The 24473-nt window shown below is 45.8% G+C and overlaps 1 protein-coding gene across 7 annotated transcripts in view; it reads left to right on the forward strand.

Moving 5' to 3' along the window:
* Window positions 1-24473, forward strand: part of ZNF106 (zinc finger protein 106) — a gene marked incomplete at both ends in the record, with an annotated part of 48893 nt that overhangs the window by 16993 nt on the left and 7427 nt on the right. For 2 of the 7 annotated variants that reach the window (XM_080707282.1, XM_080707280.1), the window contains 12 exons: window positions 5111-7294; window positions 9671-10253; window positions 11363-11432; window positions 13218-13372; window positions 13453-13513; window positions 14316-14654; window positions 16483-17260; window positions 17839-17894; window positions 18505-18650; window positions 21091-21225; window positions 22975-23091; window positions 24215-24406. In XM_080707282.1, the coding sequence (XP_080563408.1) occupies window positions 5111-7294; window positions 9671-10253; window positions 11363-11432; window positions 13218-13372; window positions 13453-13513; window positions 14316-14654; window positions 16483-17260; window positions 17839-17894; window positions 18505-18650; window positions 21091-21225; window positions 22975-23091; window positions 24215-24406 (4816 nt within the window). The remainder of the gene's footprint in view (window positions 1-5110; window positions 7295-9670; window positions 10254-11362; window positions 11433-13217; window positions 13373-13452; window positions 13514-14315; window positions 14655-16482; window positions 17261-17838; window positions 17895-18504; window positions 18651-21090; window positions 21226-22974; window positions 23092-24214; window positions 24407-24473) is intronic. The other 5 variants (XM_080707283.1, XM_080707284.1, XM_080707281.1 and 2 more) reach the window with 4 other exon arrangements.

Consider the following 24473-nt stretch of genomic DNA (forward strand, 5'->3'; position numbering starts at 1 on the left):
CAGACTTGGGTAAGAAATAGCCCAGTCGGTTAGACTTGACCCCGCAGCTCCTGCACCCTGGCCCTCTCACCTGCTGCCACCCTGACCTACTTATAATATATCTTCGTGATGCTGTTTTCTTTTCTCCCCCACCACAGGTTGTTTTTGTGTGTGTATGTGTGTGTGTGTGACAGACCGACAGACAGACATATCTTGTGGTTTGAACCCTGGTATACTAAGTCTGCAGCTTTTTTTATTTTTACTTTCAGGCAGGGTGTCACAAAGCTGCCCAGTCTGTCCTGGAACTTGTGATCCCCCTGCTGTAGTCTCCCAAGTGCAAACTGCTGCGATTGCATCCGACTCCTCCCATGAGATGTTTAACTTTGTTGTTCTTTCTAGACTGTGGATTTAGCTGAATACTATTATCGTGTCTGTCTAGCCAATTCATGATCTAGGAATTCCACCTTGTGTGTGATTTATTCCTCAGTTCTTTTCCTATTTCTGATCTCATTAATATAGCTGAATCAGTGGTTGCATTCAATGTTAAAAGTTGCCTACTAGCCAGGCGTGTTGGCGCACACTTGTAATCCCAGCATTCAGGAGGCTGAGACCGGAGGATCATGGTCCACAGACAGCCTCAGCTACTTAGTGAAGCCCTCTGCAACTTAGTGAGACGCCGTTTCAAAATTAATAATAAAAAATAGGGCAGGGAGCGTAGCTTGGAGATCGAATGCCCCTGGGTTCCATCCCCAGACGTCAAAAAAAAAAAAAAAAAAAAAAGTTGCCTACTTCTTAGAAAAGATAAAGAGCATATTGTGGTGGAACACACTTGTCATCCCAGCATTCAGGAGCCTGAGAAGGAGGCTCGCAGTCTCACGGCCAGCCACAGCTACTCAGTGAGGCCCTGTGCAGCTTAGTGAGACCTTTTTGTTTTTTTTTTTTTTTTTTTTTTTTTTTTTTTTTTTTGGTGGTACTGGGGTTCCTGGAAGCCCGTCTATCTCCGGGCTACACTCCCAGACCTATTTTATTTTTGGAAACAGGGTCTCCCAAACCAGCGCGGCTGGCTTCGAACCTGCGCGATCCTCCTGTCTCTGCCTCCCAAGCGCGGGGATTACAAGCGTGCGCCACCACGCCCGACTTAGTGAGGCCTTTTAATTCTTTAAAGTAAAGAATTAAAAAAAAGGGCTGGGGATGTAGCCCAGAGGTAGAATGCCCCTGGGTTCATTCCCCATACTACGCAAAAAAGAAAGATAAAGGCAAATTGGTTATGATGCTAAGAGCAAAAAATTCCTGTTTTCAGCTGGGCGTGGTGGCACAGGCTTGTAATCCCAGCATTTGGAAGGCTGAGACCAGAGGATTGTGGTTTGTGAACAGCCTCAGCTACTTACTGAGGCCCTCCGCAACTTAATGAGACCCTGTTTCAATAAAAATAGGGCAGGGGGTGTAGCTCAAATGCCCCTGGGTTCCATCCCCAGACCTGCAAAAAAAAAAAAAAAAAAAGGAATTAAAAAATTAAAAAATCCTGCTGTCTAACTTGTCTACTAACTTGTTACTTGGGAATGTCTGGTCTCTTTTTTGTGAAAAAGGAAGAAATTCCAATTTGTGTCAAATGCATTAAAAGCTTTTAAAGCCAATTAAAATCAGTATATTGAATTTTAGAAGTAAATTATGTTTAGAGATAGGAACTACATTTTATTTGGGGGTTTTCATTCTGTTAAGACCTACTGGTTAGAAGTTTAAACTCAGCCCAGTATAGTGGCACCTGCTTGCAGTCCCAGTATTTCGGAGGCTGAGACAGGAAGATTACAAATTCAAGGACAGCCTCAGCAAATAGTGAGACTCAGCAAAACCTTGTTTCTTTATATTTTCCTTTTTTTAAAAAAAAATTTTTGATAGTACTGGGGATTGAACCCAGAGGCATTCTTCCTCCCAAGCTACACCCCTAGCCCTGTTTTTTTATTTTGAAACAGGGTTTTAGCTAGGCATGGTGGCACATGCCTATAGTCCCAGTACTTGAAAGGCAGACAGGAGGATCACAGGTTCGAAACCAGCCTCAGCAACTTAGTGAGGCTCTCAGCAATTTAGAGAGATCCTGTTTCCAAACAAACAAAAAAATAGGGCTGGGGGTATAGTCCAGATGTAGAAGGCCTCTCCCTGGGTTCCATCCCCCATAGCACACAAAAAGTAGGAATAGAGCCTGGTGCAGTGGCGCACGGTTGCAATCCCAGCATCTGGGAGGCTGAGGTAGGAGGATCTGGGTTTGCGGCCAGCCTCAGCTACTTAGACCCTTCACAACTCAGTGAGACCCTGTTTCCAAATAAAGAATAAAAAATAGAGCTGAAGATGTAGCTCGGAGGTAGAATGCCCCTGGGTTCCATCCCTAGTACCGCAAAAAAAGGAATAGTAAGAATACTTGTCTCCGATTATAAAAATTGAATGAGATAATATATAAGATATATAAATATATGATATATAAGATATATAAATATATGAGATATATAAAGTACTTAGCATTGAATACTTAATAGTACATTTGGGCTGGTATTAATATTTGAGCACATACTACATGCTGAGCACTGTATTAGGCATTTCATAAGCAGTTTGTAGAGAAAATGGTTTTTACCTGCTGCCATGATGTTTAAGTCCATTCACATTTCTGTGGACTCCTTGTCTAACACAAATAGTTTAAACAGCTATATCTGGTTTTTATTAAAACTAGCTGTCTCTGCTTTAAAAAAACAAAAACAAATAACCTCCAGCTCCTGGAACTCCATGGCACCTGACTCTGGTTCTCAGTCATTTTGAATATGCTGTTTAGCTTCTGTTTACCACTTCTCCCTGCTGGGTTCCAAGCCCAGCATGAGCAGGAGCAAACAAAAAGGGTTTTGTTGGCCACTAACAGTCATTGAGCAGATGCTTGATAACACAGGAAACCATGCAAAATATAATCTTACCACTTAAAATGGGTTAAGAAACTGAACTTTCCAGAAATAACCTACAACAGGAGAAATCCTGTATTAAGGGCAACTAAATTAACATAAAATTGTATGACTAACAGTCATAACTATCAACTATAACTGTTCTTATTTTGAAAATGCTGTATAATATAAAAATAGTAATAGAGCCGGGCGTGGTGGCGCACGCTTGTAATCCCCGCGCTTGGGAGGCAGAGACAGGAGGATCGCGCAGGTTCGAAGCTAGCCGCGCACGCTGGCTTAGGAGACCCTGTTTCCAAATAAAAATGTAAAAATAGGTCTGGGAGTGTAGCCCGGAGATAGAAGGGCTTCCAGGAACCCCAGTACCACCAAAAAAAAAAAAAAAAAAAATAGTAATAGGGACAACCCCCCCCCCCCGAATATACCAAGAAAAGCAGAACCGAAAAAAAAGAGGATAGTATCACTTAAATTGCCATCGGGCTCCTTTTGAATGCCAGAAGTAGTTCTCTTCATTTTAAAACACCAGAGCCATGTGTGGTGGTGCACGATTGTAATCCCAGTACTTGGGAGGCCGAGACAGGAGGATAGCAGATTTGTGGCCAGCCATAGCTACTTCGTGAGGCCCTCCACAACTTAGTGAGACCCTGTTTCAAGATAAAAAATAGGACTAGGGGTATAGCTCAGAGGTAGAATGCCCTTGGATTCAATCCCATTACTGCAAAAAATAAAAATAGATAAATAAGTAAATAAAACATGAGCACATGAACTTCGCAGTTTTGATATGTAAGAAGAATCATGGTTATTTTATTTATTTATTTGTGTATTTATGTATTTATTTATTTATTTAGTGGCACCAGGGATTGAACCCAGGGGCATTCTACCTCTGAGCTACACCCCAGCCCTATTTTAGGTTCTATTTTGAAACAGGGTTTCATTAAGTTGCAGAAGCTGACCTCGAACCTGATCCTTCTGTCTCACCTTCCCAAGTTCTGGAATTACAGGAAAGTGCCACCACTCCTGACCATAGTTTTCTAAAGTGGAATTCAACAGATCTGAGGTGTTTTTTTTTGTTTTGTTTTGTTTTGTTTTGTTTTTTTCTTTCAGTACTGGGGATGGAACACAGGGGCATTTTACCTCTGAGCTACACCGCAGCCCTATTTGAAACAGGTCTCAAGCCGGGTATGGTGGCGCACGCTTGTAATCCCAGCATTTGGCGCACGCTTGTAATCCCAGACTGGAGGATCGCAGTTCGCGGACAGCCTCAGCTACCTAGTGAGGCCCTCTGCAACTCAGTGAGACGCTGTTTCAAAATAAAGAATAAAAAATTGGGCAGAGGGTGTAGCTTGGAAGTCAAATGCCTCTGGGTTCCATCCCCAGACCCGCAAAAAACAAACAAAACGAAACAGGTCTCACTGAGTTGCAAAGAACCTCACTAAGAAGTAGCTGAGGCTGGCTGCGAACCTGAATCCTCCTGTCTCAATCTCCCAAATGCCGGAATTACAAGCATGCGCCACCATGCCCAGCTATATTTGAGTATTTTTAATTTTAATTTTGTGTGTGTGTGTATGTGGTACTGGGATTGAGCCTAGGGGCATTCTTACTCTGAGCTTCACTCCCAGCCCTATTTTTTAATTTTATTTTGAAACAAGGCCTTGCTAGGTTGATGAAACTCTCACCATTTGCTGAGGCTGTCTTAAAATCTGTGATCCTAGGCTGGGCGTGGTGGCGCACGCTTGTAATCCCCGCGCTTGGGAGGCGGAGACAGGAGGATCACGCAGGTTCAAAGCCAGCCGCATGCGCTGGCTTAGGAGACCCTGTTTCCAAATAAAAATGTAAAAATAGGTCTGGGAGTGTAGCCCGGAGGTAGAAGGGCTTCCAGGAACCCCAGTACCACCAAAAAAAGCAAAAACAAAAAAATCTATGATCCTCCGTCTCAGCCTCCCAAGTGCTAGGATTACAGACTTGCACCACCATGCTGGCTGAAAGTAACATATTATTTAAAGCTAATTAATTGAGGACTGACTGTAAGTTTAAGTATATCATTTAAAGGCATAAAAACAACTACTATTAGAAATAAAATAGGCTTTCTTATATAATGCAAGTAATGGGGGAGAAATGTAGAGAGTTTAAGTTTTGTCTTTAAAGAAGCCTAAAGGATTCCTTTAACTTATAATGAAAAACTATTTTTCTTCCAGAAAAAATGAATCTTCCAATAGCAACCAAGAAGTAAACTCTGATGACAGGCAACCCCAATGGAGGCGAGAAGACCGAATCCCTTACCAAGACCGAGAGTGCTATAGCCAGCCGATGAGGCACCATCGTGGACCTCCACAGCGGGATTGGAAATGGGAAAAAGATGGCTTTACTAATACAAGGAAAAATAGCTTTTCACATTCTTTGAGGAATGGTGGTGGGCCAAGAGGCTGTTCTGGCTGGCATAAAGGTGCTGCAAGAGGCGCCCCCAGTTGGTTTCACGGCCATGGTAATTCTGGAAGTGGTTGGCATCCGAATAGTGGGGTGGTAGATTGGAATTATAATGGTACAGGAAGGAATTCCAGTTGGCATTCTGAGGGAACAGGTGGCTTTTCCAGCTGGCATATGAACAACGGAAATTGGAAATCCAGTGTACGTGGTACAAATAGTTGGAATTACAGTGGCCCTGCAGACACGTTCCAGCCAGGCAGAAGCCGAAATTCTAACTACCAAGTGGAAGACATGACTATGTTGTGGAACAAGAAATCTAATAAACCAAGCAAGTACAGTCAAGAGAGATATAAATGGCAGTGGCAGGACAGTGACAAAGTCGGCTCCGTGGCCACATACAGAGGTCCTGAGGAAGGTTTTGCAAGTAATAAATTTCCTTCAGAAGGCTTACTTAACTTCAACTTTGAGCAACCGGAAAGCCAAACCACCAGACAGACAGACAGTGCAGCTTCCAAAGCCAGTGGGAAGAATGGCGGTGCAGCAAGGGGAAAGCTCCACCGCTGGGCCCCCTACCCCTCCCAGAAGACTCCGGATGCGCAGGAAGGATTGAAAGAAGAAGTCGCTAGTAGCAGGTCAGGCGTGGTAGACAAGCCTCTCTCTGATTTTAGCTTGATAACCGCAGGGACACAAGAACCTCAGACGGAGGAAACAGAAATTTCCCCAACACTAAAAACACAAAAAGAAATATACAGTGGGTCTCCTAATCACAAGGCCACTCCTGACTGCACTGCTTCCTCTGAGGTAGTGAGAGATACTCCCATTACAGAAAAGCCTGAACGAGAGCTTAGCTCGGATCAGAGGCCTTCCTTGAAATCCCCGCTCCCCCCGCTTCCAGCCTCTAAGTCACTTCCTCCAAAGCAAGAGTCAAAGAATCCCTCGAAAAACACCAAAACAAATTCCTTTCCTCTTGGCAGACACTCAAGTCCATTGGACAAACACACGTTCGAAGATAATCACGACTCTTCGTACATATCAAAATTGCGCAGTTCGTGTTCTCGTGTTTTAAAAGGGAATAAAACTACATCTGGCCCTCAAAAGGAACCCGGTGATGATTTAAACGATACGTTACAGAAAGCCAAAGAGGTGCTGCAGAGTCAAGAGTCATTGCAAAATCCACTTCTTAGCACTTCTAAAAAACCCAGAGGCCATGCCAAAGCGAGTAGGAATGTAGAAGAGTCCGAGAAGGGGTCTTTGAAGGTCGAGTTTCAGGCGGACACGTTAGAAGACGGGAATGGCGGAGAGACGTCGGACACAGAAGAGCACGGGGCACCACTTGGAAGCTTGGCTGCTGTGACCACAGAAGTGTTGTCCCGCAGCACACACACTGCTGAGGAGAAAGAACACTGTGACCAGATCCTGAAAACATCTAAGAAGCTTTCCACCTCCCCGTGCAATTCCACACTTCACCCTAAAGAGGCCGAGTTCCAGTTGACATCTGCAGCCAGTTCACACTCGGGCTTATTGCTGGACTTGAAGGCCTCTCTAGAAGATTCACAGGGTGACAACCCTATTAAAGCTCACGTATCTTATGAGCCAGAAAGCTTTGAGAGTACTGGCCTGGATGCAGAGCTTCAAAAGGGCGATGTCGGTCAGCCCTCAGGCCCCCTCCTGCCCGAGCTGAGCAGGCTTGGGTTTCCCGCCTCACTCCAGAGGGATCTCACCCGCCACATTAGTCTGAAGAGCAAGACGGGGACGCACCTGCCTGAGCCGAACCTCAACAGTGCCCGCCGCATCCGCAATATTAGCGGTCATCGGAAGAGCGAGACAGAGAAGGAGTCCGGGCTCAAGCCAACCCTGCGGCAGATTCTAAATGCGTCTCGGAGAAATGTCAACTGGGAACAGGTCATTCAGCAAGTAACCAAGAAAAAGCAGGAGCTGGGCAAAGGCTTACCCAGGTGTGTGCCTCTGCTCTACCTGTTCTTGCTCTGCTCCCCGCCCCCAGCCCCACAGCACTGGGGATTGAATCCAAAGGCTTTCTACCTTCGAGCTATACATCTGACCCCCCCCCCCCGCCTTCTTTAATTTTGAACAGTCTGACTTGGTTGCTGAGAGTCCTGCTAAGCTGCTGAGACTGGTTAGCCTGCGATCCTCCTGTCTCAGCCTCTAAAGTACTGGGATTACCCGTGCACACCACCACACTTGGCTTCTTGCTTTCTTTTAAAGAGCTCCTTTAACCTTGGTCAAGAGAATTCTAAGAGAAGGGAGGTGGTGCACGTTATAATCCTAGTACTTGCAAAACTGAGACAGGAGGATCGAAGGTTCAAGGCCAGTTTCAGGAACTTAGCAAGAAAGGGGCAAGAGGTCTAGCTAAAAGGGAGAATGCCCCTGGGCTCAACTCACAGTCCCAAAACTATATACAGATATATCTACGTGGCTTTATATACAGACATCTATATACATATCCAATGTGGATGTTTGACTTGATTAATTTAACATTAAAGAATAACTGGTTCTCTTAGGATCAGTGGAATATAGTCCTTCCTAGCAGTGAATACAGGTTAAAATGGAAGCACAGCTTTGGAAAAACTAGATGGGGGCACAGGGGAAAATAAATCACCAGAAATTCATCACTTTAAGCATGGTGGCACGTGCTTGTCATCCTAGTACTTGGGAGGCTGAGACAGAAGGATCATAGGTTCAAGCAGGCCTCCCCAATTTAGCGAGACTCTCAACAACCTAATGAGACTGTTTACAAGTAAGAAAGAAAATCAGGGTAGAGGGATAGCTCAGAGTTAGACTGAGTTAGTACCAAAAAAAAAAAAAAATCCATCACTTTGATTTGAAGGCGTTAGAAAGTGACCCCATGAGCCGGGCGTGGTGGCGCACGCTTGTCATCCCCGCGCCTGGGAGGCGGAGACAGGAGGATCGCGCAGGTTCGAAGTCAGCCGCGCTGGCTTAAGAGACCCTGTTTCCAAAAATAAAAAATAGGTCTGGGAGTGTAGCCCGGAGGTAGAAGGGCTTCCAGGAACCCCAGTACCACCAAAAAAAAAAAAAAAAAAAGAAAGTGACCCCATGAGACGAGCCTGCCTCTGTAAGTCTGTATCTCTCTAAATCTCAGTTTTGGAATGGGTAGTACAAACTAAGTAAAACCTCTCCTCGTTACTTTTCACCTAGCATCTGTGTGGGAACCTTTGTAGAACCTTTCTGTAGGTGCTCCAGATTTTATACTAGGTCACAGTGTTTTCTCTTAAGCACTTTTGTAATATTCTGGCTATTCATCTTTGAGTTACTAGGCTTTGATGAATGGTAAAGTGGTGTTTTGTTTTTGGTGGTACTAGGGATGGAACCCAGGGGCATTTGACCTCCGAGCCACACCCCCTACCCTGTTTTTATCGTTTATTTTATTTTGGGGTCTCACTGAGTTGCAGAGGGCCTCACTAAGTAGCTGAGGCTGGCCGTGAACCGCGATCTTCCCATCTCAGCCTCCTGAATCCTGGGATTACAAGCGTGTGCCACCACGCCCGGCTCATAAAGTGATATTTAAACATAGGTGTGCTATTTGAAAATTATAAATCTGCAGCATTATAATGTACAGGTACTTTTTATTTTTGTTGAGGTAATGAATTTATTTTGTCCCTTTTCCTTTCCCAGACTTTGTGAGTAGTATGTGAAATTATAAGTACTCTTAGCATAGTATCTGGCATTTGTGAATGATCAGCAAAGTTTTTTCTTTTTTTTTTTTTAATCAAGCGTTGGGAGCTGGGGGTGTAGCTGAGTGGTAGAGCACATGTCTACCATGTACAAGACCCTGGGTCCAGTCCCCAGCACTGCAAAACATAAACAGAAAAATTACATGTTTATGGTTGGGCGTGGTAGCACATGCTTGTAATCCCAGCGCTTGGGAGGCTGAGCCAGGAGAATCGCACAGGTTCAAAGCCAGCCTCAGCTACTTAGTGAGGCTCTCAGCAACTTAGTGAGACCCTGTTTCCAAGTAAAGTGTAAAATAGGTCTGGGAGTATAGCCCAGAGGTAGAAAAGCCCCTGGATTCCACCTCAGTACAAAAAAAAAAGTTAGGTGTTTATTATTGTAGATTTAGAGTTCCATTTGAAATAAAACCCTCAATTTTTATCTCTTCATATGTATTCTCGTGGCTGCATGCGAATCTCTGATTTAGCACTTATGGCATTATTAATATTTATGTTTGGATCAGTTATCAGACTCTGAGTGCCTGTAAGGCAGGAACCAGCATGTGTTTGTAACCTGTGCTTAGATTAACAGTGCCCTTCCTCCCAGCCGGGTCTGAGATGTTTTTGCTCTCTGTCTTTTTCAAGGTTTGGCATAGAAATGGTGCCTTTGGTCCAGAATGAACAGGAGGCCTTGGATTTGGAGGGGGAGCCCGAGCTCTCTGATCTGGAAGGGTTCCACTGGGAAGGCATCTCCCTCTCCTCGTCTCCCGGCGTGGCCAGGAAGCGAAGCCTGTCTGAGAGCAGCGTGATCATGGACAGGACCCCTGTGTACGGCTTCTTCAACGAGGAGGGGACGGGCAAGGAAAACGAGCCCCATCACCTCGGCTCCCCAGGCGGCTCACCACGTGCCGCGCACAGCGAGAGGGCGGCCGTGGGCCTCAAGCAGGAGGTGTCCCCCCTGGCCCCCTCCCTCAGGACGGGCGAGCGGGCCGAGAACCTGGCTCCCCGGCGGCGGCACAGCGCACAGCTGTCCTCGGCAAAGGACATGAACGGTCAGGAGAGATGCCCGCTCCCAGCAGAGAACGCTGGAGAAGGCGCCCTGCCGTCCAGCGCGTCCCTGGTCCTCGCCATCTCCGGCTTAGCCGATGTGGCCACAGATAGTAGCTGCACCTCAGGGGCAGAGCAGAACGACAGCCAGAGCGTCCGGAAGAAACGCAGGGCCACGGGGGTGAGTACGGCCCCGGCTTGCTTGCGTATAAGATTTAACTGATTTTTTATTTTGTTAGGTGGGGGCATGGGTGGTCTTTGGGGTTGTGGTCACTCTGGGACACAAGAACCGGAGGCTTTTACTTTCAGGCTGCTGGCTGCTTTCACTGAGTAGTTCTACTAAGTTAAGTGTAATGTAATATGAGTGTACAGTACCAGGAAAGTATGAAGTCATCTCTAAAACCAGTCTCCACCTCAGTGATTTGTTGTATTGCCTGACCAGGGCTAAATCGTTTCTTCAACTGTGACTTGACCCATTACCGTAGATGCGCCCTGTACTGCTACTGGAGAGCGGCATCTTAGTCTTTATAATTTTGCTTTTGTTCTTTACCCAGCCTGGCCCTTTAAGAATCTCTTCTGGCTGGGCGTGGTGGTACACATTTATAATCCCAGTGCTTGGGAGGCGGAGACAGGAGGCTCAAATTCACAGCCAGCCTCAGCTACTCAGGCCCTCTGCAACTTAGTGAGACCCTGTTTCAAAATAAAGATTTAAAGCTAGGCATGGTAATGCACACTTGCAATCTTAGGACTTGGGAGGCTGAGACAGGAGGATCGCATAGGTTCGAAGCCAGTCTCAGCTACTTAGTGAGGCTATCAGCAACTTAGTGAGACCCTGTTTCCAAATAAAGTATAAAATAGATCTGTGGCTGGGCGTGGTGGCGCACGCTTGTAATCCCTGCACTTGGGAGGCGGAGACAGGAGGATCGCGCAGGTTCGAAGCCTTTGCAACTTAGTGAGACCCTGTTTCCAAATAAAGTATAAAATAGATCTGTGGCCGGGCGTGGTGGCGCACGCTTGTAATCCCTGCACTTGGGAGGCGGAGACAGGAGGATCACGCAGGTTCGAAGCCTTTGCAACTTAGTGAGACCCTGTTTCAAAATAAAGAATAAAAAATAAGGCCGGGGTGTAGCTCGGAGTTCAAATGCTCCTGGGTTCCATCCCTAAACCTGCAATAAATAAATAAATAAATAAAAGAAATATGACTCTTAGAATTCATTAATTTTTTTCTTTCTATTGAAGAATGTTTATTACATGTTTGATAATATTACTCATTTTTCATTATCCCCTTAGGATGGATCTTCTCCTGAACTCCCAAGTCTGGAAAGAAAAAATAAAAGAAGGAAAATTAAAGGAAAGAAAGGTATGGCAGAATGTTCTGGCAGAAAGAAGTGGTTCTTAGAACCTCTCAGCCTCTTACAGCTTGACATAGCATAGCTTGTAGTCATCATACCAATACACACACAAAGTAATAATAAATGGGTGTGTGTGGTTGCAGATGGAACCCAGGGGCATTCTACCTATGAGCTACACCCCCAGCCCTAGTTTTTATTCTTTATTTTGAAATAGCATCTCATTGAGTTGCAGAGGGCCTCACTAAGTAGCTGAGGCTGGTCGTAAACCCTGATCCTCCTGTCTCAGCCTCCCAAATGCTGGGATTACAAGCGTGCGCCACCATGCCTGGCTATTATTTTTTTTTTTACATTCTCGTTTTTCTTAAGAACAAAGTTTAACTTACTACATACCTAATACAATGAGAAAAATACATGATCCCACAGAATCTAAGGTTATATATATCTTTTAGATACTATAAATTATAGCCAGAAAATTACTGGGCATTGTGGGATAGGGCTGTAACGCCAGTGCTTGAGAGTGAGAGAAGAGGATGAAAGTCTGAGGGCAGCCTCAGAACCTAGTGAGACTCTTAGCAACCTAGCAAGTTCTGTTTCAAAACAAAAAATAAAAAGGCTGGCGTGTAGCTTGAAGGTAGAATGCCCCTAGGTTAATCCCAGTACCACAAAAAATAGAAAAAGAGTAATAAAGCTAGAAAATTTCATTGAGCTTTTTCAGTGGGATGAAAAGGAACTGGCTGAAAACATTGACCTTCTTGGCCATTTATCACCATTTGTCTCAATTTTTGTTTTTGAGGTATTTTGGCTGCTTTTCTAATGTGAATTAAGGAGAAAAGTTACTTTCATTTTCCTCTCACTGATCGGCTTCTGTGACTCTTGCTTTTTGAGCATGGGTGGGGGAGCCGCGTGGTGGGGGAGCCGCGTGGTGGGGTAGCCGCGTGGTGGGAGCAGTCGGTCCAGCCCAGCGGCCTGGCCCAGCTCGTGGCGGCGTGTCGTTCATAGAGCTAGAAGACCCTGCGGAGCAGGTTGAGGATAGAGAGATCCTTTTGGATCTTCTGACTTAGAGGACTTTGACACTTAGAAAGGGATATCATAGTTAGAAAGATGGCTCTGAAGCCTAGGGAGGGCACTGTATCTGTGATGTCATGCACTACAGTTTTGGTCTTTGTTCTTTTGCTGGCATCCCGCCTAAACCCTCGAGACCTCTGAGGTGACAGTCTTGGGTGCTGACGGGCTGGCTGGGCTAGATGGCTTCTGGATGCGAGCTGGTCACCTGAATGAAGTCCAGACTGGAGGGCTGGAGCGCTTCCCCACCCACCCCGCCCTGCAGGGAGGGCAGAAGGTTAAACTGATCACCAGTGGCTGAAGATGTGATCAGGCATGCCTGTGTAATGAAGCCCCATAAAACCCAGAACTGAGCTTAGGAATCTTCAGAGTGCAACAGTCTAGGTGTGGAGCCTGACCTAGCAGAAGCCCTGAGCGAGGTGGGTGGTGAGGAAAGGAAGACTAGAGAGTTAAACCTAGAGTAGTTGATGTGCCTGGGACAGAGGCTTCACCTGGAAGGGCAGTGGTGGAAGAGGATTAGGTAAGACAGTGTCACGTGGAGCCAGAACCTGACCTGAAAGACGCCTCTGTCTTAGCAATACAGACTTCTAGCTTTGATAGTATCAGGTTTGACCGTAGGTTTTGTGAGGTTTGATGAATCTCCAATAACTTACTGAGGAGAAAATAGTCTCATCCTAAATGGTTGGTGTAGTCTTCAGTATGAAGCCGAGCCTTGTGGTCTCTTTCAGCAGAACGTTCTCAGGTTGACCAGCTGCTGAACATTTCCTTAAGAGAGGAAGAACTAAGTAAGTCGCTGCAGTGCATGGACAACAACCTCCTGCAGGCCCGCGCCGCGCTGCAGACAGCGTATGTTGAGGTTCAGAGGCTGCTCATGCTGAAACAGCAGGTAACGGCGTAGGGCATCCAGTGAAAACATCATCCTGAAAGCCGCATTCCAAAATACTTAACCGAATACTCTGTTTTCAGATAACCATGGAAATGAGTGCACTGAGGACCCATCGGATACAGATTCTACAGGGACTGCAAGGTATGCAGAGGGCGTCTGATGAGCTGCACCTCCAGCGCCCACCACTTTTCCTTCTCTGTAGAGAGGAGGGAAAGGTGGTCATGAGAAAAGGTCTTATGACTTGTCTCATGTCCCCTTGGCTTCATCCTGAGACCAGTTGGCATGGTGACACGTTGAACTTGGATCCTGTCTCAAAGAATAAAAAAGGTTGGGATGTAGTTCATGGAAGGATGTCCCAGGTTTTATCCCAGTACTGCAAAACCTAAACTAGCCAGGCATGGTGGCACACGCTTATAATCTCAATACTGGGGAGGCTGAGACAGGAGGATCGCAAGTTCAAAGCCAGCCTCGGCAACTTAGCTCTCAGCAACCTAGTGAGACCCTGATTCCAAATAAAGAAACAGGCTGGGGGTGTAGCCCGGAGTTAGAATGCTTCTGGGTTTAATCTCCAGTATTAAAAAAAAAAAAAAAAAAAAAAAAAGCTAAACTAAAATTAAAAGGCCTGAGGCTATACTTCCCCAAAATGTTTAGCCATGGAGACAGTAGCTGTGAGTTAGAACGGAAAGACCTGGGTTCAGCCGTTAGCACCTGAATAACCTTGGATAAATCACTTAAAGTTTGAAAAGGTAAAATACTGATTTTCATTCTGAGATTACCCTTGGTCATGTAGTTAAGATGTTATTCTATTTTGAAAAATGATGAGGAGAGTATACCAATATTATTAACTTAACACTCTTTTCTGAACTTTAGGATACAAACTGGTTCAAAAACAAGTAACTTTTCAGATAACTTTTTGCATTTGTTTACGTGTTTCCCATTCTAGAAACTTATGAGCCTTCGGAGCGCCCAGACCAGGGCGCCAGCTGCCTCACACAGGAGCAGAGGAGCAGCCGGTCTCAGATCCCTGCGGACGCGTCGCCGCTGCCCAGTTCCTTTGTCCCCTTCTTCTTGGAGCCTCCCCCTTCAAACCTGTCTCCATCATCCTCTGGAGCCCCGCTGCAAGTCAGCACGCCTACGTTCCCACCCCACGGCGGTGTCCCTGCCCCGGACTCGTCCGTTCAGATTAAACAAGAGCCCATGTCTCCTGAACAGGACGAGAACGAGGGTGCAGTGTCCCAGGGCCCTGCCTGCAGCGCACCCAAGGAAGAACTGCAGGCGAGCGGTGAGTGGGCGCGTCTCTGGTTGTGGCATCCCTGGAGCTAGGGCGTTTGTGACCAGCCTGTAAAGCCTTAAAGACTAAAATTAAGACTCAAATTATTACAGTTAGTTTTTCATTGAAATGTTCTTCACACAGAAGGGCTGTTTAAAAATATTTCAGAATATAATTTGAATAGCAGTAGTTTTTCCCTCATTTAATTATGGTTACTGAGTTGAATCTGTGTTAAATCTTCTTTTTCCTCTTGGTACTGGGGATAGAACCCAGGGTCATTCGACCTCCGAGCTACACCCCAGCCCTATTTTTTATTCTTTATTTTGAAAGAGTCTCACTGAGTTGCAAAGGGCCTCACTAAGTAGCTGAGGCTGGCCGTGAACCGTGATCCTCCTGTCTCAGCCTCTCAATGCTGGGATTAGAAGCGTGCCACCACGCCCACTGTGTTAATTTTTTTTTTTTTTTCTTTTTGTGGTACTGGGGTTCCTGGAAGCCCTTCTACCTCTGGGCTACACTCCCAGACCGATTTTTACATTTTTATTTGGAAACAGGGTCTCCTAAGCCAGCGAGCTTGGCTGGCTTCGAACCTGCGCAATCCTCCTGTCTGCCTCCCAAGCGCGGGGATTACAAGCATGTGCCACCATGCCTGGCCACTGTGTTAAATTTTAAAAGAACCATTTATTTGGTGTTTGTGACATATGAGTTGAAGTTGATAAAATTTCTAGGTAAGGTATGTTTTAATTTCTTGGCACTTAACTGTCTTTATTATCTCAAATAAAAGTCAAGGCTGATAAAAACCTGAGGCCGGTGGCCACAAGGGAGGACATAGGGGGTGTAACTCAGAGGTAGAAAGCCCCTCTGGGTTTCATCCCCAGTACCCAAGGCTGGTTGTGATCCTCCTGTCTCAATCTCCTAAATGCTGGGATTATAAGTGTGCACCACCACGCCCAGCATATGAGAACTTTTTCTTTTTTTTTTTCTTTTTTTATTCTTTTTTTTTGTGTGTGTGGTACTGTGGATGGAACCTAGGGGACTTTTACCTCTGGGCTACACTCCCAGACCTATTTTGTATTTTATTTGGAAACAGGGTCTTAATGAATTGCTGAGAGCCTCACTAAGTAGCTGAGGCTGGCTTTGAACCTGCACAGTCCTCCTGTCTCAGCCTCCCAAATGCTGGGATTACAAGCGGGCGCCACCACGCTCATATATGTGAACATTTAAAACAAGAGAAAGATGCCGGGCGTGGTGGTGCCCGCTTGTAATCCCAGTATTTGGGAGGCTGAGACAGGAGCGTCGTGGTTCAAAGACAGCCTCAGCTACTACTTAGTGAGGCGCTCTGCAACTCAGTGAGACCCTGTTTCAAAAAAAAAAAATAGGGCTGGGGGTGTAGCTAGGAAGTAGAATGCCCCTGGGTTCCATCCCCAGTACCACCAAAAATAAATAAACAAACAAACAAAGATGGAAGCAGTCCTTACTTGCAGGAGCATCTGTGTATTTGTGTGTGTGTGTGTGGTGTTCAGGGGTGCAGTCCAGGGCCTTGTGCATGCTGGCACACACTGTACCATTGAGCTACATCTCCAGCAGTCAGCATCTTTTGTAGGGAATAAGACTTTCCAGTTATTTTTTAGTGTGATGTAGGACAGAGGGTAGGACGTGCTGCTACAGGAATGTGTGTGGGTTATGGGACACTGAAGGGTAATTTAATATTGTTAATAATCATGGTTTTGTGAACATATTGAAATATTACTTGGTAGAGATTCAATCAGTGACAGATTATTTTCAGTTTCTGACTAAGCAGTAACCACACCAAAAAATGCAGTTCTTTTCTTTCTCAATTCAGGAGAGGTCAGCGACAGTTGCCCAGTTGACCCAGTGGCCAGTGCAGCGCTGTCCTTATCAGAGCTAACAGAGAGTTGTCATGAACCTAGCCACGATCACAAGATTTCTGTGGAGCAAGAAAGTACCAGAAACAGAGGAAACTCTCCCTCTTCCGAGTCAGCTGATCTTCCCAGCAGAAATAAAGAAGATGAAGAGCCGGCCAAAGGCAACAGTGGGTCTGAGGCCTGCAGCAGTTCTTTCGTAAGATTGGCTTCAGAAACCCCTTTGGAGAAGGAGCTGCACTCTCCAGGCGACCAGGCCGAGCCGCAGGCAGAGTCTACGCTGACCTCAGCTGACACCAAGGGGAACAAGAAAAAGAAAAAGCTTCGGAAGAAGAAAACTCTGCGGGCCACCCACGTTCCTGAGAACAGTGACACGGAGCAGGACGTCTTTACCGCCAAGCCTGTGCGGAAGGTAAAACCTGGAAAGCTAACCAAAGGGGCGAAGGTGACGACCTCCTCCTCCTGGGAAGATGGCAGAGTCGGTCGGGAGCAGGAGAGCGTCCGAGATGAGCCGGACAGCGACTCGGCCCTCGAAGTTCTAGAAATCCCTACCCCTCCATTGGAAGTCGTGGCCATCGAGTCTTCTGAATCTGGAGAGGAGAAACCAGATAGCCCATCGAAAAAAGATATTTGGAGCTCTCCGGAGCAAAACCCACTAGAAAGCTCTCGTTCTGGTTGTGATGAAGTCAGCTCCACCAGTGAGATTGGAACTCGCTACAAAGATGGCATCCCTGTAAGGTAAGGATGTTGTATTGACCCAATCAGAGCAGCTTTCACCAGGCGTGGTGGTGCACACCTGCAAGCCCAGGACTTGGGAGGCTGAGACAGGAGGATCACAGGTTTGAGGATAGGATAGCTCCAGTAAATAGACTCTCATCAACCCAGCAAGACCCTGTTTCAAAATAAAAATAAAATATAGGGCTGGGATATAGCTTAGAGGTAGAATGCCCCTGGGTTCAATCCCTAGTGCCAAACACACACACACAGAAAATTTTAGTTATGAATCATAATTTGTTTAGAGCTGGGCATGGTGGCACATGCTTGTAATCTTAGTACTTGGGAGGCTGAAATAGGATTGGGTTTGGGGCCAGCCTCAGCTACTTAGTGAGGCCACTACAACTTAATAACACCATGTTTCAAAATTTAAAAAATGGGGTTGGGGTGTAGCTCAGAGGTAGAATGCCCCTGGGTTTAATCCCCAGCACCACAAAAACAAAACAAATAAACAAAAATAATTTGCTTGAAAATTGAAATTTAAACTGGGCGTGGTGGCCTATTCTCACAGATGCTTAAGAAAACCTGTGATTATTTTGTAGCGTGGCAGAAACTCAGACCGTGATATCTTCCATTAAAGGATCAAAGAATTCTTCAGGTATTTGTTGTTTTATCTTATTAAGAACCACAGGGGGAAAAAAGTTTTAAAATTTAGAACTAGGGCTAGAATCTGCTAGGACAGGAGAGCAGGGAGAAGGCTTATACCAAGCAAACAGGGCCGGAGGTGTCACTCAGGGTAGCTCGCCCTGCAGTCCTACCTCCAGTACTGGGGAAAAAAAGTCGTGGCTTGATTAGCAGTGATCTTCAACCCTGAGCAAGTGTTTACTCTCATTTCTCTTCTCTCACTCCCATATCTAGTCATCTAATAAGTACAATATTTCATTGGCTCCAGAGATTATTGCTTTAAAAATGAACTGCTTAAAGAATCATACCTGACTCAAAGGACTGTTGGAAGCAGAGCAAGTTGTCTGGAGAGCGTCTGGGTCTCGCAAGGATCACGTAGAAGCTGATTCTGGAAGGGTCTTTCTCCTAAGTGGAAGGCTCTTCCTGCTTTCTCTTAATGAAAATTGTGATATATGCTAGAGGAAATAGGCTTTAGGGAGATCTTCTGGGTTAATTCAGGACCGTGCTATGGTGTTGTGTTTGAATTCTGAGTGTCTTTCTAGACTGTAGTAGACACGTGTCTGAAACCTCTTCCTGATTTCCAGAAATATCTTCAGAGCCAGGGGATGATGATGAGCCCACATCAGGCAGCTTTGAGGGGCACCAGGCCGCAGTGAATGCAATTCAGATATTTGGAAACTTACTGTATACCTGTTCAGCAGACAAAACTGTCCGAGTTTATAATCTGGTGGTAAGTATGAAGGTAGCAGTTTGAACATTTTTGGTTGCAGGTTTTAGAAAATCTTGTTGATACGCTCTGAAACAGTAAGGGGAATGTACTGGCTCTTCAGCAGCATTGGATGGACTTTAGATCTGGCTGGTAGAGCACCTCGGGCGGTCACTGGGGACTTGGCTTCTTTCTCTTTCCGCTCTGGCTTTCTCTGTTATCACCTTTTCCTGAAAGGTCGTTCTCTTGTCAGCTGTCTGGGGTTTCTTTTCCCTCTCAGCACCAGAAGAGCGATTCTGCTTTTCTTCTTCCTGAAAAGTCACCTGTGGCAAAGGGGATGGGGATGACACTAATAGGCGTGGTCCGCTGGGCGTGGGGCACCAGCCTGTCGTGCCAGGCCAAAAGTTCACCGCCAGCGTCAACAATTTAGTGAGGCTATCAGCAACCTAATGAGACCGTTTCCAAATAAAAAGTAAAATAGGGCTCGAGGTATAACTCAGAGGTAGAGTGCCCCTGGGTTCAATCCCTAACACACACACGCACACACACACACGCACACAGACACACACGACACGCCAGTCGGTCCCACCCCTGGAGTGACAGGTGAGTTGCATGAGTGATGGAATGAGTGTGGGGAGTGACTAGACAAAGCATTTTTCCTGACAGTTGGCTAATTACAAACTCAAGTGCTGAACAGGAAGCAGCTTTTCTACACCCTTGTGCTTATTGTGATCTGATGCTATTACTCTCAAAAGAATGAACTTTTGAGTTTTGAATTTGATACATTTCAAAATCAGTGAAGATAGCCAAGAAACTTCAGGAATGCTAGGCTATTTGAATAAAGACCTAAAAATATATGAAATTACTTAAGTTAGTGAAAACTAAAGTTCGGTGACTAAGCCGGGCATGGTGGCACATGCCTATAATCCCAGTACTTTGGAGGCTGAGAGAATAGGAGCACAGATTCAAGGCCAGCAACTTAGTGAGACCCTGTTTCAAAATTAAAAGGTCACTTGTAATCTCATTACTTGGGAGGCTGAAGAGATTAGGATCTCAGGTTCACAGCCAGCCTCAGCTTTTTTTTTTTTTTTTTTTTTTTTTTCCAGCAATGGGGTTGGAACCCAGGGGAATTCTACCCCCAAACTCAATCCCAGCCATATTATTTATTTTGAAATAGGGTCTCACTAAGTTTCGTAGGACCTCACTAAGTACTTGAGGCTGACCACAAACCCAGATCCTTCTGTCTCAGCCTCCCAAATACTGGGATTACAAGTGTGCGCCACCATGCCCAGTTAGCCTCAGCTTCTTAGTGAGGTCCTCTGCAACATAGTGAGACCCTCTTAGAATAAAGCCGGGCGGGTGGCACACAATGATAATCCCTGTGCTTGGGAGGCTGAGACAGGAGGATCGCGCAGGTTCAAAGCCAGCCTCAGCTACTTAGCGAGGCTCTCAGCAACTTAGCGAGACCCTGTTTCCAAATAAAATATAAAATAGGTCTCGGAGTGTAGCCCGGAGGTAGAAAGCCTCTGGGTTCCACCCCCAGGGATGTAGCTCAGAGGTAGAATGCCCCTGAGTTCAATCCCCAGTATCTGAAAATAAAAGGGCCAAGGGAGTAGCTTAGAGATTGAATACCCCTGGGTTCAATCCCTTTACCAAATGAAAACAAAAACAAAAAAGGAGCAGCAGCAGCAGTTAGGCGATGAATCAGGAAGATGTGTTTGCTTTAGGGGTACTAGGGTGTGGACCCATGGGCATTCTACTTCCTGGCTATGCCCTCAGCACCTTCCATTTTGTTTTTGGAAGCAGGGTTTTGCTAAGCTAAGTTGTTGAGGCTGGCCTTGAGCCAGTGATCCTCTTATCTGAGCCTCTCAAGTACTGGGACTGCAGGTGTGGGTCATCCTGCCTGGCAGGCAGTAGGTTCTTTTGAGCAAAGGTACAAGAAGTATGAGCGTAAGACCTAGGCAATTGGGTCTAATTCTAAACTGCAGTGTGTATGTGTGTACTTGTACACTCCAGATAGATCTTGTTCTTGACACGTGCACAGAGCTGACGTGTGACTTATGAAGTCACACTGGCCCACAGTGCCTGTGATAGCCTCTGACCCGGTGTTTGGCATTGAGCATTCTCACAAGCCAGCGATCAAATATGCAGCGTATAGGGGTGGTTAGCCACAGGGTGGATTTGCTGGATGTTTGCTTTGTATATTAAGATAACTTTGCTTTAGGCCTTAATGAAAATAATCCTGGCTTTTGTTGTTGTTGTTGTTGATGTTGTGTGTGGGGGGGTACACTGGGGCTCAAACCCAGGCAGGGCCTTATGCATGCTAAGTGCACGTTAGACCACTGAGTTTCCCGTCCCAGCGCTGGCCTGTCTTGTAGTGAATTGCCCTAAGTATTTTTTGGTATGGCTCAGTTAACATACAGTTTGCTCCTACCTCAGTACATCAATCTGTGCTTCATTCTAGAGTCGAAAATGTATTGGTGTCTTTGAGGGCCATGCTTCCAAAGTGAACTGCCTCCTGGTTACGCAGACCTCTGGGAAGAACGCTGCCCTTTACACCGGCTCCAGTGACCACACCATTCGCTGCTATAACATTAAGGTAGGTGGGTCTGGAAAGTCAAAAGTGATAATACTGAGCCTCTGCAGAGTGGACATGCCGTGGCAGATGCTTCATCCTACCCAGCTGACTGTCATTAGTTCTGAACCGGTTTTAGCACACTGATATAAAACCTTGGATAAATATGAGACGTATACAAGCCATACTTTCTGATCCCACCAGTATTTATTCATTTATTATTACTAATTATATATTCCCTTGGTCTTGCCCACAATTATTATTCTTAATTTTTATTTTCACATTATTTGCCAGAATTAATCCTAGAAAAGGACAAAGAATAAAATGTTTATGTTTTTAAAACTTAAGCCAGGCCAGGCATGATGACACAAGCTTGTAATCTCAGTACTTGGGAGGCTGAGACAGGATGATCACAAGTTCATGGCCAGCCCCAGCTACTTAGTAAGGCCCTCCATAACCTAGTAAAACCTTGTGTGAAAATAATTAAAACTTAAGCTAGGCACGGTAATACATGCCTATAGTCCTAGTACTTGGGAGGCTGAGCCAGCAGGATTGTAGGTTCACTGCCAGCCTTAGTAACTTTCCAAAGCCCTCCAAAACTTAGATTCTGTTTCAGATTAAAAAAAATAAAATAGAGGTCACCAGGCATGTTGGCACATGTCTGTAATCTCAGCACTCAGAAAGCTGAGACAAGGAGGATTGTGGTTTGCAGCCAGCCTCAGCTACTTAGTGAGGTCCTTTGCAACTCAGTGAGACCCTGTCTCAAAAATAAAAAAATAAAGCCGGGCGTGGTGGCGCACGCTTGTAATCCCCATGCTTGGGAGGCAGAGACAGGAGGATGGCACAGGTTCAAAGCCAGCCTTGCTGGCTTAAGAGACCCTGTTTCTGAATAAAAAAAAAATATAAAATAGGTCTGGGAGTGTAGCCCAGAGGTTGAAGGGTTTCCAGGAACCCCAGTACCACCAAAAAAATCAATAAATAAATAGGGCTGGGGGTGTACCCTGGAGGTACAATGCCCCTGTACCTCCAAGTTCAATTTCTAATACCACAGACACCAAATAAATGAATAAATGAATAACTGCAGCTGAGCGTGGTGGCTCAGACCTGGAATCTTGGTATTTGGGAGGCTGAGGTAAAAGAATCACAGGTTCAAGGACAGCCTCACCAACACAGTGAGCCCCAGCCACCTAGCAAACTTCCAAAAACCAAAAAATAAGCCGGGCGTGGTGGCACACACTTGTAATCCCAGCATTCGGGAAGCTGAGACCATATAGGATCGTGGTTCGCGGACAGCCTCAGCTACTTAGTGAAGTTGTTTGCAACTCAGACCCTGTTTCAAAATAAAGAATAAAAAATAGGGCTGGGTGTGTAGCTCGAAGGTAGAATGCCTCTGGGTTTCATCCCCAGTACTGCAAAAAAAAAAAAAAGAAAAAAAGAAAAGAAAAATAAGGCAGGCGTGGTGGCACATGCTTGTAATCCCAGTACCTGGGAGGCTGAGACAGGAGAATTGCAGGTTGCCGGCCAGCCTCCGCTACTTAGTACTTAGTGAGGTCCTATGCAAATTATGACACCCTGTTTCAAAATAAAGAAATAGGGTAGGGGGTATAGCTCAGAGATAAAATGCCCCTGGGTTCCATCCCCAGTGCACGCGCGCACACACACACACACACACACACACACACACACACGCGCGCGAGAGAGAGAGAGACAGCTCTGCTGTCAGGAACATTGTTTTCATGCCCACTTGCTAAGTAGGGTTGTGTGCTTTTGCAGACTCGAGAGTGCTTGGAGCAGTTACAGCTGGAGGACCGGGTTCTCTGCCTCCATAGTAGATGGCGAATCCTTTATGCAGGCCTGGCCAATGGCACGGTGGTCACCTTCAGCATAAAGGTCAGTGGTTGTAAAGAGAAGACTGAATTGCTGCCATGTGGAAGCAGAAGTGGTATGTGCAGGAAAAAGTAGCGGGAGGTCTTCCTGTTTTCTGTTGTAGAAACAGCAGAATTGGCTGTTAATAACTTACCTTCTGGTGTAAGTGAATCAGGATCCTCCATTCTGTCCACTTAGAGACAAATGTGCCAGGACCAAACTGTAACTTTACTAAATTAAACCAAGCCTGAAGATTTGGGGCCAAATAATGAGTCACAGGTTAAATCAGTCTATTTCATTTTAAGAATGACACCATGAAAAATGAATCTGAACTCCTTTGCATATGACATTGGTGTGGTTTGGAAATAATTGAGGCTTTCATGAGGGTGGCTCTTCTGTAAGGTAAACTGGTACAAAGTTTGCCTAACCCTGGGGCCTCACTGTCTCCTGACCCACAGATAAACCAAGAAAGGTTATTGCGCATCTGTTATGTGCTAGCCCCTAGGGCAAAGTTCTTATGTATATTGTTTATTAAAAGTAGTTGTGCCGGGTGTGGTGGAGCACACTTGTAATCCCCGTGCTTGGGAGGCAGAGACAGGAGGATCGCACAGGTTCGAAGCCAGCCGCATGCGCTGGCTTAGGAGACCCTGTTTCCAAATAAAAATGTAAAAATAGGTCTGGGAGTGTAGCCTGGAGGTAGAGGGCTTCCAGGAAACCCAGTACCACCAAAAAAAAAAAAAAAAAGTAGTTTTGCTGGGCCTGGTGGCGCACGCTTGTAATCCCAGCGCTTGGAGGCCGAGACAGGAGGATCACGCAGGTTCAACTAATTGAGCCTTTATTATTTGGTTCAAGGAAAGTTGGTCAAGGGCATGAAAAGCATCAGTTTTTTATTAAGACCAAAGTAATACAAGGTTAGGAAATAGTATATTTTATAAGCACTTTCTCCTAGATCAGGACAGGAATGAGGTCACGAACACAGCGAAGAGGATTTGGATGGGGGAATAGCAGAAGTTGGGAGGCTAAGGATTTGGAGCGGGTATGAGAATTTGAGTGCAGATAATAAAATTGAATGTAATGGTTTGGGTTTGATGGTTTTAGGGTTTTCCCACTAACCTCGCTTTTTCTGTAATGGTGGCTTATTTTTCAGAACAACAAGCGACTTGAAATCTTTGAGTGCCATGGCCCCCGGGCGGTCAGCTGTCTTGCCACAGCTCAGGAAGGTGCTCGAAAACTGCTGGTTGTGGGGTCTTACGACTGCACCATTAGCGTGCGTGATGCTCGCAATGGACTGCTCCTCAGAACTCTAGAGGGCCATAGCAAAACCATTCTGTGCATGAAGGTCAGTGACCGGAAGAGAAAGATTTGTCTGGCACAAAGAGAAGGGTATTGAGTGCAGTTCCTTGCTG

The sequence above is a fragment of the Muscardinus avellanarius genome (genome assembly GCF_963383645.1).
Source record: "Muscardinus avellanarius genome assembly, chromosome: 12".
NCBI classification, from domain to species: Eukaryota; Metazoa; Chordata; class Mammalia; order Rodentia; family Gliridae; genus Muscardinus; species Muscardinus avellanarius.